The sequence below is a fragment of the Perna viridis genome, chromosome 2 (assembly GCF_037379345.1).
Source record: "Perna viridis isolate PV_CMFRI_1.1 ecotype Kerala chromosome 2, ASM3737934v1, whole genome shotgun sequence".
Taxonomy (NCBI): Eukaryota; Metazoa; Mollusca; class Bivalvia; order Mytilida; family Mytilidae; genus Perna; species Perna viridis.
In genome coordinates this window covers 272045-286689 of record NC_142446.1, presented here as the reverse complement: position 1 = coordinate 286689, position 14645 = coordinate 272045, and the positions used below count along the sequence as shown (strand labels likewise).

Here is a 14645-nt window from a genome sequence, read left to right as displayed (position 1 = left end):
AATTTCTCAGAAAATGATTACTTTTAAAACTATTTCTTCATTAATATTGTTAAAAAACAAGTTGTGATTGATATTTTTTATTTGAAAAGTCAGAAAAAGTTCTTTGCAAATATTTAATGCATTTCAGTATGGTAGAATATTTTCACTTTTTTGCTCGCACAACTTGGTTACCCTATATTTAAAAATCAAATATTTAAAAAAGTGCTTGTCACATTTCACTGAAACTTTGCAAATGCATTCAGTATGTGTGTAGGAAGATACCTGTATAGTTATTTATTTTTTCTAAGACAAAAAGTGACTCTTTAGGTTACAGACCACCAATTCAACCAATGAGCATTTGGAACGTACGCAAAAATAGTCCTACGCAGAAATTACCCCTGTTCCTCATAGTGCTGTGAAAAAAGTTCTCATCTTATTTAAAAAATTTAAACAGTTTCTGAAAGGAAAAACATTTCTGTACATTTTATAGGTGCATTTTGCTTCTTGTGATGTGAAGCCTAATCTCCATAATGATTTTTAAATATACCCCTATCTTGTGAAAACACTGGGATTTCCCATGCTATTTATAGACCCTTCACTTCCGGTGACCAGTACTGCACTGCAAGTCTGCTAACCCCACATGCCATTCTGAGGATTGTGAGCTGACATATGTAGAATCATGCTGATATATAGTCATCTGCAGGTTAAAGTTAAGGTAAAGTCCAGAGAAGCCATTGAATATTGTGAAATTAGCATAGAAGCCTATGGGAAGTGGAATTAGTGGTTTTTAGCCTACAGACCACCAATTCAACCAATGAGCATTTGGAATGTACGCAAAAATAGTCCTACGCAGAAATTACCCCTGTTCCTCATAGTGCTGTGAAAAAAGTTCTCATCTTATTTAAAAAATTTAAACAGTTTCTGAAAGGAAAAACATTTCTGTACATTTTATAGGTGCATTTTGCTTCTTGTGATGTGAAGCCTAATCTCCATAATGATTTTTAAATATACCCCTATCTTGTGAAAACACTGGGATTTCCCATGCTATTTATAGACCCTTCACTTCCGGTGACCAGTACTGCACTGCAAGTCTGCTAACCCCACATGCCATTCTGGGGATTGTGAGCTGACATATGTAGAATCATGCTGATATATAGTCATCTGCAGGTTAAAGTTAAGGTAAAGTCTAGAGAAGCCATTGAATATTATGAAATTAGCATAGAAGCCTATGAGAGGTGGAATTAGTGGTTTTTAGCCTTAAGCTGAAGCCATGGCAAAATGAAAAGTTTCTTGAAATAGCTTTAAACTACTTGCAGATCTTGTTAACTTTGCCATGAGAGGAATACACTACAAAAATCCTTCAAAATATGCATTTTTTTAAGTTATAGGTCCAAATTATGGAAAATTAGTCTTTTTGGCTGATTTTTATGTCCTATCTTGTAAAAAGTGTAGAAAATTTAGTAAAAATATCAAATATTAAACTTTGAGGGCTATATTTACCTAAATATGGTAGTAATAAGCACTTGAAATCAAGTTTTGTGTAGATTTGAGCAAAAATTAGGTTAGAAATGAGGAAAAACTCACTTTCATTACTGCGGTTAAGGCCATATAAGCATTCCCCTATGGCAACATGGAAAATCCATTATTGAGCACTTTTTTTGCTTTAGGTGCCCTTTACTGGTCATGTTTTAATGTGAAAACACTGTATTTACAAATTTAAAGCCAAATATATCACCTTTTGTGAAAATTTAAAGATTTAGGATTTTTGACATGTGATCAAGAAAAAGGGGGAGGCATGTCAGAAATAAATTTTTAGAAATAGACCAATTTCTCAGAAAATGATTACTTTTAAAACTATTTCTTCATTAATATTGTTAAAAAACAAGTTGTGATTGATATTTTTTATTTGAAAAGTCAGAAAAAGTTCTTTGCAAATATTTAATGCATTTCAGTATGGTAGAATATTTTCACTTTTTTGCTCGCACAACTTGGTTACCCTATATTTAAAAATCAAATATTTAAAAAAGTGCTTGTCACATTTCACTGAAACTTTGCAAATGCATTCAGTATGTGTGTAGGAAGATACCTGTATAGTTATTTATTTTTTCTAAGACAAAAAGTGACTCTTTAGGTTACAGACCACCAATTCAACCAATGAGCATTTGGAACGTACGCAAAAATAGTCCTACGCAGAAATTACCCCTGTTCCTCATAGTGCTGTGAAAAAAGTTCTCATCTTATTTAAAAAATTTAAACAGTTTCTGAAAGGAAAAACATTTCTGTACATTTTATAGGTGCATTTTGCTTCTTGTGATGTGAAGCCTAATCTCCATAATGATTTTTAAATATACCCCTATCTTGTGAAAACACTGGGATTTCCCATGCTATTTATAGACCCTTCACTTCCGGTGACCAGTACTGCACTGCAAGTCTGCTAACCCCACATGCCATTCTGAGGATTGTGAGCTGACATATGTAGAATCATGCTGATATATAGTCATCTGCAGGTTAAAGTTAAGGTAAAGTCCAGAGAAGCCATTGAATATTGTGAAATTAGCATAGAAGCCTATGGGAAGTGGAATTAGTGGTTTTTAGCCTACAGACCACCAATTCAACCAATGAGCATTTGGAATGTACGCAAAAATAGTCCTACGCAGAAATTACCCCTGTTCCTCATAGTGCTGTGAAAAAAGTTCTCATCTTATTTAAAAAATTTAAACAGTTTCTGAAAGGAAAAACATTTCTGTACATTTTATAGGTGCATTTTGCTTCTTGTGATGTGAAGCCTAATCTCCATAATGATTTTTAAATATACCCCTATCTTGTGAAAACACTGGGATTTCCCATGCTATTTATAGACCCTTCACTTCCGGTGACCAGTACTGCACTGCAAGTCTGCTAACCCCACATGCCATTCTGGGGATTGTGAGCTGACATATGTAGAATCATGCTGATATATAGTCATCTGCAGGTTAAAGTTAAGGTAAAGTCTAGAGAAGCCATTGAATATTATGAAATTAGCATAGAAGCCTATGAGAGGTGGAATTAGTGGTTTTTAGCCTTAAGCTGAAGCCATGGCAAAATGAAAAGTTTCTTGAAATAGCTTTAAACTACTTGAAGATCTTGTTAACTTTGCCATGAGAGGAATACACTACAAAAATCCTTCAAAATATGCATTTTTTTAAGTTATAGGTCCAAATTATGGAAAATTGGTCTTTTAGGCTGATTTTTATGTCCTATCTTGTAAAAAGTGTAGAAAATTTAGTAAAAATATCAAATATTAAACTTTGAGGGCTATATTTACCTAAATATGGTGGTAATAAGCACTTGAAATCAAGTTTTGTGTAGATTTGAGCAAAAATTAGGTTAGAAATGAGGAAAAACTCACTTTGATTACATATAAGCATTCCCCTATGGCAACATGGAAAATCCATTATTGAGCACTTTTTTCGCTTTAGGTGCCCTTTACTGGTTATGTTTTAATGTGAAAACACTGTATTTACAAATTTAAAGCCAAATATATCACCTTTTGTGAAAATTTAAAGATTTAGGATTTTTGACATGTGATCAAGAAAAAGGGGGAGGCATGTCAGAAATACATTTTTAAAAATAGACCAATTTCTCAGAAAATGATTACTTTTAAAACTATTTCTTCATTAATATTGTTAAAAAACAAGTTGTAATTGATATTTTTTATTTGAAAAGTCAGAAAAAGTTCTTTGCAAATATTTAATGCATTTAAGTATGGTAGAATATTGTCACTTTTTTGCTCGCACAACTTGGTTACCCTATATTTAAAAATCAAATATTTAAAAAAGTGCTTGTCACATTTCACTGAAACTTTGCAAATGCATTCAGTATGTGTGTAGGAAGATACCTGTATAGTTATTTATTTTTTCTAAGACAAAAAGTGACTCTTTAGGTTACAGACCACCAATTCAACCAATGAGCATTTGGAATGTACGCAAAAAATAGTCCTACGCAGAAATTACCCCTGTTCCTCATAGTGCTGTGAAAAAAGTTCTCATCTTATTTTAAAATTTTAAACAGTTTCTGAAAGGAAAAACATTTCTGTACATTTTATAGGTGCATTTTGCTTCTTGTGATGTGAAGCCTAATCTCCATAATGATTTTTAAATATACCCCTATCTTGTAAAAACACTGGGATTTCCCATGCTATTTATAGACCCTTCACTTCCCACCCCCACCCCACCCCCCGTGCATGTAAAGTATCGAGTCGACCTTACATTTTGATGAAAAATCTTAACGTTTTGAGATTTATTTTTGTACACACAAATATCATACATATTTTTTTGTTGCATTCGTCTTTATGTGCTTGGACTTCAAATAACACCTTCAAGAATTAACCATGAATCAGGGATTCTCAAACAAAAAATGCGACTCAGGGGTTCATGATAAGGCTGGATTTCGTAATTAATTTGACAATTCATAAACTGTGAACTTTGAACTTTGCATGGAAGCATGTGCAAACATGTACATGCATGTTGTCACAACATTTAATGTCTTATGATATTTAACTGTGCGCCAGGCTGATGCTTGTAATGCAATATCCTCTGCAATGGCGGATCCACGCTGTAAAAAGGAGGGTGCCAGCCTCAGAGAAGGGTGTGTGTATTAGGATATTATTTACTATTTTTTTGTCAATTCTACACATGAAAATGACAAATTTTCCGTTAAAAAGGGGGAAGCCAATCCCATGCACCCCTCTGGATCCGCCGCTGCTCTGAACGGATTATACTAAACTAGATGATAAAGGCAAACCATATTCCTTATAAAAATATTAATTCTAACGCAAAAATAAGAAGTTTAGACGCAATAAAAACTTCTAAGATTTTTTTACTTACCTCTCAAAAAGACTCCAGTTTTAGTAGCCGTATGAACAGGACACAATGGTATCATATTTGTTATAGAATATTAATTCAAAGGAAACATCATTGTCCAGGCCAGGGGCGGATCAAGAGTAAGAAAAAAAAAGAGAGTAGCGCTGATCAAGACGTTTAAAAACAGGGGATACAATCTATCGTTTGCTATATTTACTGTCTATAAGTTGTTATAAACTTTCCGTTTTTGCGGCGTGAACATACATGTACAGAGCAGTTGTAGTAAGTGGCTTGTGCTTTGAATTGTGCGTTACTTCTGTTGTCATATTTTGACAAGGTAGAAAAGTTGTTTTGAACATTTACAATGTCATAGTTTTAATTTTCGGGCAACTAAACATGCCTGTCTGCTTCACGCAAAGAATGAATAAGTGAGCCACTTTATGGTTCACTCTAATTCTGATTTGTTATATTCTAAATACCAATAAGAATTAAACTTAGTATAGTATCACAACTGTAAAAGCATCTTCGCTACCCTAGGGTTACGGTCTTGCCCCTCCCTTCACGCAATGGTAGGGACAGGACCCTAACACTTGCCCAACGAAGATGCTGTAAAATATAGGAATCGGAAATAAGCCAATCATAATTTGGAATTTTTTCATCGGTCTATATGATAGTAAATGCCGATTTTATTTGAAATAATCCATTTACAAAAAATCTAAATGACTTTTAAGCAATGCCAGAGTTTCCCTCCTTCGTTTAAACCGGAATGACATCATTTATATAAGAACCGATCCACGGGCGCTTAAGGAAAAACAGTGAAAAGGCGCTAAAATTAATATCCTAGCAATGAACCTGGTCCAAACCCCCAGTTTTTTTTTATCAAGCCTGGCTAACTAGTGAATTCTTTAAATTTAAATATGTTATTCTCATGACTTTTGGTATTTTTGGTGCTTTGTCTTGACTATATGGATATCCAATTCCTCATTCCAATTTCCTGAAAACATTGTTGAGCGCTCGATTATTGAATAACAGAAAAAATATGTCAAACTTTTATCTATCTCCTTAAAAATCACTTAAAATCTTGATCATGTCAAAAAAATAAATTACTTTGGATGATATTCATGCTTTTCTATTGTACCAACAGTTCGGAAACAGAACAGGTTGTCCGGGAGTTGATTTCGTATTTTACAATTTTATTATATATGTGAAAATTTGCAACTTCAAACTCATTTTGCAAAGCCCATGTTGCAGATCGATTCGAGAACGTTGTGTTTATTTTATTTGTTATTCAGTAAAGAATATTTAAATATACATTGTAATATTCTAGGGAGTCTTATTATCTCTTAATCATTGAAAATGCACTAAAATGCAACCATTTTTAGAGGCAACTTTGTTCTGTGATTTGATAGTCAACCTTTGTCGGAAAAAGTTCTTTTTTACATTTTTGAAATTCTATACATGTGATCTTTACATGATATTTGTTTCTCAATACCTACAATAAACGATTCCACTTAAATTACTTCTCAAAGTGTATTGGGTCGATTGACCCCTCCTCTAATTAATGCAAAATAGCAGAAAACTTTACCGTTTTTCACTTTGATAAATATGATATTCAAACACTACATTGATTTATCTTTCCATTGACATATGATACAGCCGTATACCCTCTAGGCCCATTAAACTCGAAAACTAAAGCACTTTTTGATACCTGTCCGCAGCACTATATGCACAGTAATTTCTTGGTACAGAATATATTATTCATAAAGATAGAAATGTGTTGTATTTTCTATATGACGATCTGTTTCACTCCAACGCCCTAGACTACTCCAATTAGTCTTTTAATTGAAAAAGTTGACACATATCCAAATGGACTTACACATGTTGAACAGTTATTCAGCAGTATACATTAACATAAGGACGCACTTTCAGCAATTAATATTACATTTAAGTCACCAAAACGTAAAGATGTCCAAGTGATTACTCAGAAAGCGTATTCGATTCATACCAAACTCGGCTAAAAATCAAGCATGCTTAAGGGTTGTGCATGCAATTTTTGAAATTTCAAAATGGCCGTCGAAACAAATCCCGAAAAAATTAGAAAAAAAAATCTAAAATTACTGGAAAAATTCAGTTGTATGAAAGTAACTCAAACAGCAGTTCTTGACTTGCTGCCATCACAGGCATCAACATTTTTTTTTCAAAATGGCCGTCAAAATCTGCAAAATTTCAACATTGTTCGATTTAGATAAAATTTAATATCTAGGGCAAACATTGCCTTCTAAATTCAATGGCGGTTTCATAATTTGGTTGATTCCGATCGATATTTGCAGGTTTTGGCGACTTTAGTGTTGTGCATGCAAACACAGCATCACTGGGCTTTTTTTAGTAGATTCTTAGTGTTTATGCGCATATATTGAAGATAACTAATACCCGTACTGTTTAACATTAAATTATAACTATATTTAGTGTAAGATATTATACGCAGTATTTTACGACTTATTTGCAGTAGTTTCAACTTTATACATAGTACTTTGTTTTATATATGCAGTGGAAAATTCACTGGATATACGCAGTGCATTTGTCATTATACGTGGTTCTTTCGACATTATGGTCTCAGTATCGTATTAATTTTCCCATAGACTTCTATAGTGAAGTGCATATTTTTAGGATTTTTTAAAAAATATGTAAATTGATTCAATAAAACTTTCACTTATGTAGCATTTCTAAGGACATGTGAAAAAATAATTTTCCGCAAAGAAAATAGGGTGAGTCCACGAAGATTGGACAGAAAAGTAGTCTTGAACTATAAATAGCCATTTTCCCTACTTTCACTTTCGTTTTGCACTCATCAAACCAACCTTTTCAGTGGAACATTTTTATGATATTATGTTAGATTTTCTTTTAAAAAAGTTCTTCATCTTACAGTGTGATGTTTGCTCTATTTTTTAAGTCATTGTTCATGTCTTTTGACAAAACATTAGTTTGTAGAGAGGCAAAAAGAAAATGCACTATATTTTTATGGCATCCATGTTTTGACGTACACCCGCTCAGGGATATGCAATACGATACTGGTACCTTATACGCAGTAGATATTTCGTTATGATGATGATCATTTATTCTCGTTACTTTCCGTAAATGTACGACTGTAACCGAGCCCGCGGACTATTTTGTTGGAACTTTCTTCACTCTGGCGCCCAAAATGTTGTGTGTAAAACTGAAGGCCTGTCTGGAAGAAATTGGTCTAGGAACCCTTCTGAAGAATTTCGTCGACGAAAAGATTGATGATGAAACATTCTCTTTTCTTTCTGATTTTGATCTCTCAAGGATTGGCATCTGAACGATTGGGGACAGAGTAAGGCTCGGGGAGAAAATGCAGCGACATGTCACTACTACAGATGTACCAACCACGAGTAGTGGATCGACGATGTTTGGAGGTGACTTGTATTTTAAATAGCAAAAGGGGTCGTTTCTGCAGATTAACTTTGGTTAAATAGTCAAATCCATACGTAGTAAATTTATGTTTAACAGGTTGGGGACAATAGTTTGTACGGCATTCGATTGCATGGCCTTCATTTACTTCAAAAGGCGTCCATTAAAAATGTAGACAATAGTTTGGTATGAGGCTTCAGTATGATGAGTTGTACTGTGTATATTTATATCATAATGGTCGCGCATCAACTTCCTGTTTAACGGACATTTATATTAACTTAGAATATTTACATGGCCAACACGTATATTTTGATAAAAAATCTGCCGATTGTCTTTCAGAAAAAAAGAAGAACATTGAAAACACACATGCCATGAGTGTGCTCTTGGTCGTGGATAATCCCTTCTTGGAATTCGGCAATATTTTTTTGTTTTTACCACCTCCGTCTAAACAAAACAAATTACTCATGCGCCGAATCCCTAAAGGGATTAGGCTGTGGACTAAGTCTATTACATGTTTAGTCTTTGCATATTTGGTTTTCATTGTATCTGTATGGCTTATGTCAATTCAAAAATATCAAATGAAAATAAAAATTCCTACCTACCGACCCTACAAAATTCTAGAATAGTACTCGGAAACAGATATTGCCTTGGAAATTTCTCGTCAACTGGAAAGTGTTGATTTTATCCCCCAAAAAAGTATTTTGCTGGGTCAAAGATTCATCAAATGCTGCTGTAGGCTATACAACGCTGTATATAGCGTGCATATTACAAATTGAATCATTAGGTCACCGATCGACATTAAATCACGAGATAATGCATTAATTTTAATGAATTTAATGAATGAACATGGTCACATGACAACTAAATATAATATGCCCAGTTTTCATCTATATACTTTACAGATGAAAACTGGGCATAGTGTAAACAGCATTAAATAGTAAGCGGACATGTCAGAGAACACACATAATACCTCAAACCTGGAAACAAAATGATTAAATGATATTTTTTTAGATAAAAAAAATCATGGTCCCAAGGGGCTGTGACAATAACAACGGTCAGCAAAATCGTTTTCCATTGTAAATCTATTTGTCAAATGCCAATGTGTCCTTGTCTATGTACTTAAATAACACTGTAACAATAGACCCTTTTGTGCTAACGTTGGGGTAGTCGATGAGCATGCATACAGCATGCTCAATATACACTTCAGCGAGGAAAATTCTTTTGTTCTACCCAAGCTCTACCTCGCGGAAGTGTATATTGAGCATGCTCACCAACTTACCACAAAAGGGTCTATAAAGTTGAAAACGATAGCACTTTCCGTATATCCGTTACACCCTTCATTTCGTGCATTATAGAGCTAGGACATCCTTGCTTTGAGCAGATAATTCGACTGTCTTTGTGGAAATAAACCACTAAAAACTCCAAAAATATTTCGTAACACAGTGTTAGCCAATCATTTGCACGATATGAGTGACGCCGACCATCAGATGACTGTTTCTTTACTTGTGTAACGGGAGAGCATGATTTGACTCACAAAATTATACTCCGCCACCGAGGATCGAACCCTAGACCGCTCGGTGACAACCCAGGGACAAACCGATTCGGCTAAAGAATTAATCCTCTAGCCAAGTCAATTAACTGGCTATTTAAATCTCACTACCTACTACAACGCAGGTAGGCCGTCGTGCCACATTTCCCCCACCTTAAGAGTCTTCGAACCACGAACGACTCCAACACTAGCTCAATAGCTAACCAAACCCCGTGGGTTTTTCAGTTGAGCGCCAAATGTAACGGAAGAGCATGATTTGACTCACAAAATTATACTCCGCCACCGAGGATCGAACCCTAGACCGCTCGGTGACAACCCAGCGACAAACCGATTCCGCTAAACAATTAAACCTTAGCCAAATTAATTAACTGGCTATTTAAATATCACTACCTACTACAACGCAGGTAGGCCGTCCTGCCACACTTGGTTTAATTTTCGTTTTCGTGCTAACATGTATACTCAATATTTTAGACCTGCTTATCACTCACATGTGGTATTTGTAATATATGACGGACAGAGGGGTTTCTTAACGCCCTTGACTATCATTTGGAGTCACTCGCGGACGGTGTATAGCATTGAAGCGTTTACACAGTCCCCGGGCATAGTCATACCCGTGAATGTGGGTCGTGATGTATTCGGGGAATTTAGTTGTCATGTGACCACGTTCATTCATTAAATTCATTAAATGCATTATCACGTGATTTAATGTCGATCCTTGTCCTAGTGATCCAATTTTGTAATATGTACGCTGTATATAGTGTTATGTCGTAAAATGTGTGGTCAAGGTAGAGAGGTCGAGGGCATGGCATATGGCTCCTCGAGATGTCGATTGCCTCCCCGTCCGACACGTTTTTATGGAACAATCTCTTTGACTGTTAATTTTTTTTAGGGGAAACTCGCTCATGGTAGAGTCTGGTGGAGTGATGGTATTTTCTTGCTATGACTGGCATGCATATAGGTTGGTTTTGTGTCCGTGGCCCATCGAGGCTGGTCTGGTAAATAAAGATAAATCAACAGATACAGATCGGGGATTTGAACGGGCTAACAACATCAGCCGTAAAGATCTCCTCGAGTACAAACCTAAGAAAAAGAACAAAGGGGTTCCTTTTGTGCTTACATACCATCCAGCCTTTAGGAAACTCTCGCAGTTACTGCTTTCAAATTGAAAAGACACTCAAAAACATCCTAAGTTCTCCAAGGTCTTTCCTGGGGCCCCGGTCCTCGCATTCCGTAGACCTAGGAGCCTAAGAGATGCCCTAGTAAGAGCAGAGATTTCAAACAAAATACAACGGGCCAGTGTCGACCATGTGCATGGAGATAAAAGATGTAAGACCTGTACCCAGATTTCGCACACCAATACGTTTAAAAGCTACTGCACTGGAAAGGAATTTGCCATTTTTTGCGACGTGACTTGCAAAACCGAAAATGCCATACACCTTCTCCAGTGCCGATGTGGTATGCAGTGCTTTGGTGAAACGGAGCAACCTCTCAACAGGCGTATTTATGGTCATCGCAGTGACTATAAATGCAAACCAGACCTCCCTCTAAGTCGCCATCTTAGATCCGCCGGACACACCCAGGAGGATCTCCACAACATTGCTGTTACGATCATAGAACATAATAAAAACTGGTCAAAATGTAAAAGAGTATCTCGGGAAAGCTTTTGGATGAAGAAATTACAGACAACTTCTCCAGATGGAATAAACGAGAAAAAAATAATTCATTTTTAGGTCTTGGTCTAAGGCTAGTACAGCACTACATGATATACATCAATACGCCGTACTACTATATTTTGACTTTTAAAAATTGTTTTCCACAGTTAATTTTTACTTTTAATTTTTATAAAAAGACCCCCTTTGTTATTTTCATTCAGGCTCCTTACCGTTTGCTTATGTGTACCTCTGATAAAGGTACAATCACCCACAGCGTACGTGATTCAGCTTCTGAATCTGTTTTGATCTTGAACTTTATGAGTTTTATGCTCATGAAGTTTTTGAGTTTTATGCTCATAAAGTTATATGAGTTTTATGCTGAAGAAGGATATCAGTTATCCGAAATATTCAATGTTATTTACCATCTTCTGGTAATGTTAAACATATTTAGACGTTTATTTAATTTATTGTTATGTTTCGTATCGTTTTTAACGATCCCGTAAGAGTGATTGTTGACTTTTATTTAGACGATTAATTATTTTTTACTTTCTAGTCTGTATCGTGTTTTACGACACGATCCAATCATTCTTATTATGCAGTTCCAATATTATTTCAACAAATTTAGGCTGACTCTGAAAATGATCAAAACTGAAAATCATATATCAAATTTAGAAACATATTTACATCAAGGAATTATTCCTAAAGGCCTAACACTTAAGGCTTCCCCCCTTACCACTGGAGAAAAATCCAATAGATTTCATCACAGATGGGATAACATTCTTTTTAATGGTTCTTTGAGTCTAATGGATTTATTATATCAAGAAGCTAGCCAATTTCAACATCTCATCAAAATTTACTGAAAAATGCTCGTTCTTTTCTATCTGGTCTTGAACTTTGTAATATTCAGAGACGATTAGTCGAAATCCGAGCTATTCAATCCAAGAAATTAAGAAGTAACCAACTTCAAAAATTCACACGAGACGGCGTAAACACCTCGAACAATACAGAAGCACATAATATTTGTCACATGACAAAACTACGCCTAAAGAGTCGTATACGCAGATTTAAGAGAAAATCCAACTTTAAACGAATTTCCACCACGACAATGTCAACCTTTCATCTTTTGCTCTATCTGAAACTGAAACCAGGATTCTATCTAAAGGTTTGAATTTCTGTCCTACCCCTAACAATATAGATGAAGTTCAACTTGATGACCTAGGTGTAATTTAAAGGAAGAATGGTATCCGGAACGTTTCAGTCCCCTGTTTTATTAGGTTCTCTCCTCAGGATCAGATGGCTGATTTGCAAAATACCTTAATTTTTTTTTCAGTATGTTACCATGGCTACTGGATTTTATAACAATAATCACTAAATTACTTATAAATGACTTGAACCTCCACACACCAAGGATTTCAAAAATATGCACTTTTTTATGACAAAACACTAGAAATTTCTGTGCGGACTGCTTTATTTCAACAAAATTAGTCCAAATATTCAGAAATGACCTAACTGTATTGTACTACCTAACGTAATAATAAAATGGCAGAACGTGAAGACGAAATGACAGAACGTAAAGACGAAATGGCAGAATGTGAAGACAAAACGACATAATGTGAAGATGTTCCTACATAACGTAAATACTAAATGACCACATGTAATTATAAAACCACATCAAGTAATATAAAATTGACAACACATAAACAAATATGTATCTCATCAAACAGTTTAGGCGTTTCATACATATTTGTCGTGAACATGGTTTTTTTTTCAGTAATGATAATTATTAGGACTTCTCAGTATTTACAGCAAACTTGCATCTATATTTGCTGAAAATATTTGCCGCAAGTTTGCAGTAAAGATGCTACGACAAACACTCTTCAGAAAGCCATATTTTCTATTAGGGATGTTAATTTACAGCTGTGAACCATTAATTACTTGGACTCTTACGGCTAAAAAGATCTCAAGCCCCTTCCACCATAGGCAGCAATAATAGAAGAGGTGCCATATTAGTTGACCATAAATGCATGTTGACCCTCACAAGATCTACACCCACTAAGTAACGTACCTCTAATGTAAAGTATCATGCATGTGAACCTCACGCACAATCTCCTGTTATAATGAAGGATTGAGATATAGGCTTGAACATTGATATCATTTGTAGTCTTATGTGTGGTAATGACTGTTTTGAGTTACAGCCCAGTGAATCCTGCAACAGCAGTTGTAACATGCAGAATGCATACAGATAAGATACAGAGATGGGAGCGCTGTTTTTATGTATGAAGTCCCATAACTTGAAAGAGTAATGAAGGGAACCAAGATTCCAGCAGAAATCAAAAGAATGTTATCAAAGAGACAAAAATCAGACATAGAAAATAGACATATACAACAAAAAACATAAAATAACCAAAATAATACATACAAAGCAACAATGACGCTTACCCTACTGGTGCACTTGGTCTATGCTCCCAGTTTCAGTTGCTCCTTTATTTTTGTTACTTTGTATAATTTTGGTAATTTTCTGTTCTTTGTTGTGTTTGTCTGTTTTCCATGTCCCATCTTCATCCCTGGATTATATGCGTTTGATTTCCGCTAGAACCTTGGTTCCCTTGATTACTTTCTACATGTACCCTGTATGACAATCATTATTCACTGTTTTAAAATCTAGGGTATCTGTGATATTTCTTTTGTCATCTTTGTTAATCACTTTCAGCAAGTATTAAATAATTTGCCTTTTCTTTACATGATCTATAAATTTGATCAAAATCCTTTGAGAGCTTTAGAGTTGTGCTAACAAGAAATGTGAACAGATGAACGAACAGACAGACGGGGCGATTCCTATAAATCCCCAAACTCAAATTTGTTTGCTGTGGAATAATCAATTAATTTGCAAATTTCCACAACATGTACCTAAACCCTATATGACAATCATTTTTAACTACTTTAAAATCTAGGTTGTCTGTGATATTTCTTTTGTCATTGTTGTTAATTACTTTGAGCAAGTCTTTAAAAATGGTATGCCTATTCTTTACATGACCTAATTTTTGACTCTAGTCTTTCCCCTAGATGATCTATAATTAATGACTCCTGTGTCTCCAGTCTCTGCCCAGATGATCTTTAGTTCATGACTCCAGTGTCTCCTTAGAGAATACACATTTGATGACTCCAGTGTCTCCCGCAGAAGATTTATAATCAATG

General features: G+C 35.0%; 1 protein-coding gene across 1 annotated transcript in view; it reads right to left on the bottom strand.

Annotated features, from left to right (window-relative positions):
* LOC148623220 (ribosomal protein S6 kinase alpha-5-like) overlaps positions 1 to 4942 on the bottom strand; it is a 64454-nt gene extending 59512 nt beyond the window's left edge. Inside the window, exon 1 of the mRNA XM_088564882.1 lies at positions 4845 to 4942. Coding sequence (XP_088421008.1) covers positions 4845 to 4899 — 55 coding nt within the window. The 5' untranslated portion in view covers positions 4900 to 4942. The remainder of the gene's footprint in view (positions 1 to 4844) is intronic.
* Positions 4943 to 14645: the final 9703 nt, after the last annotated feature.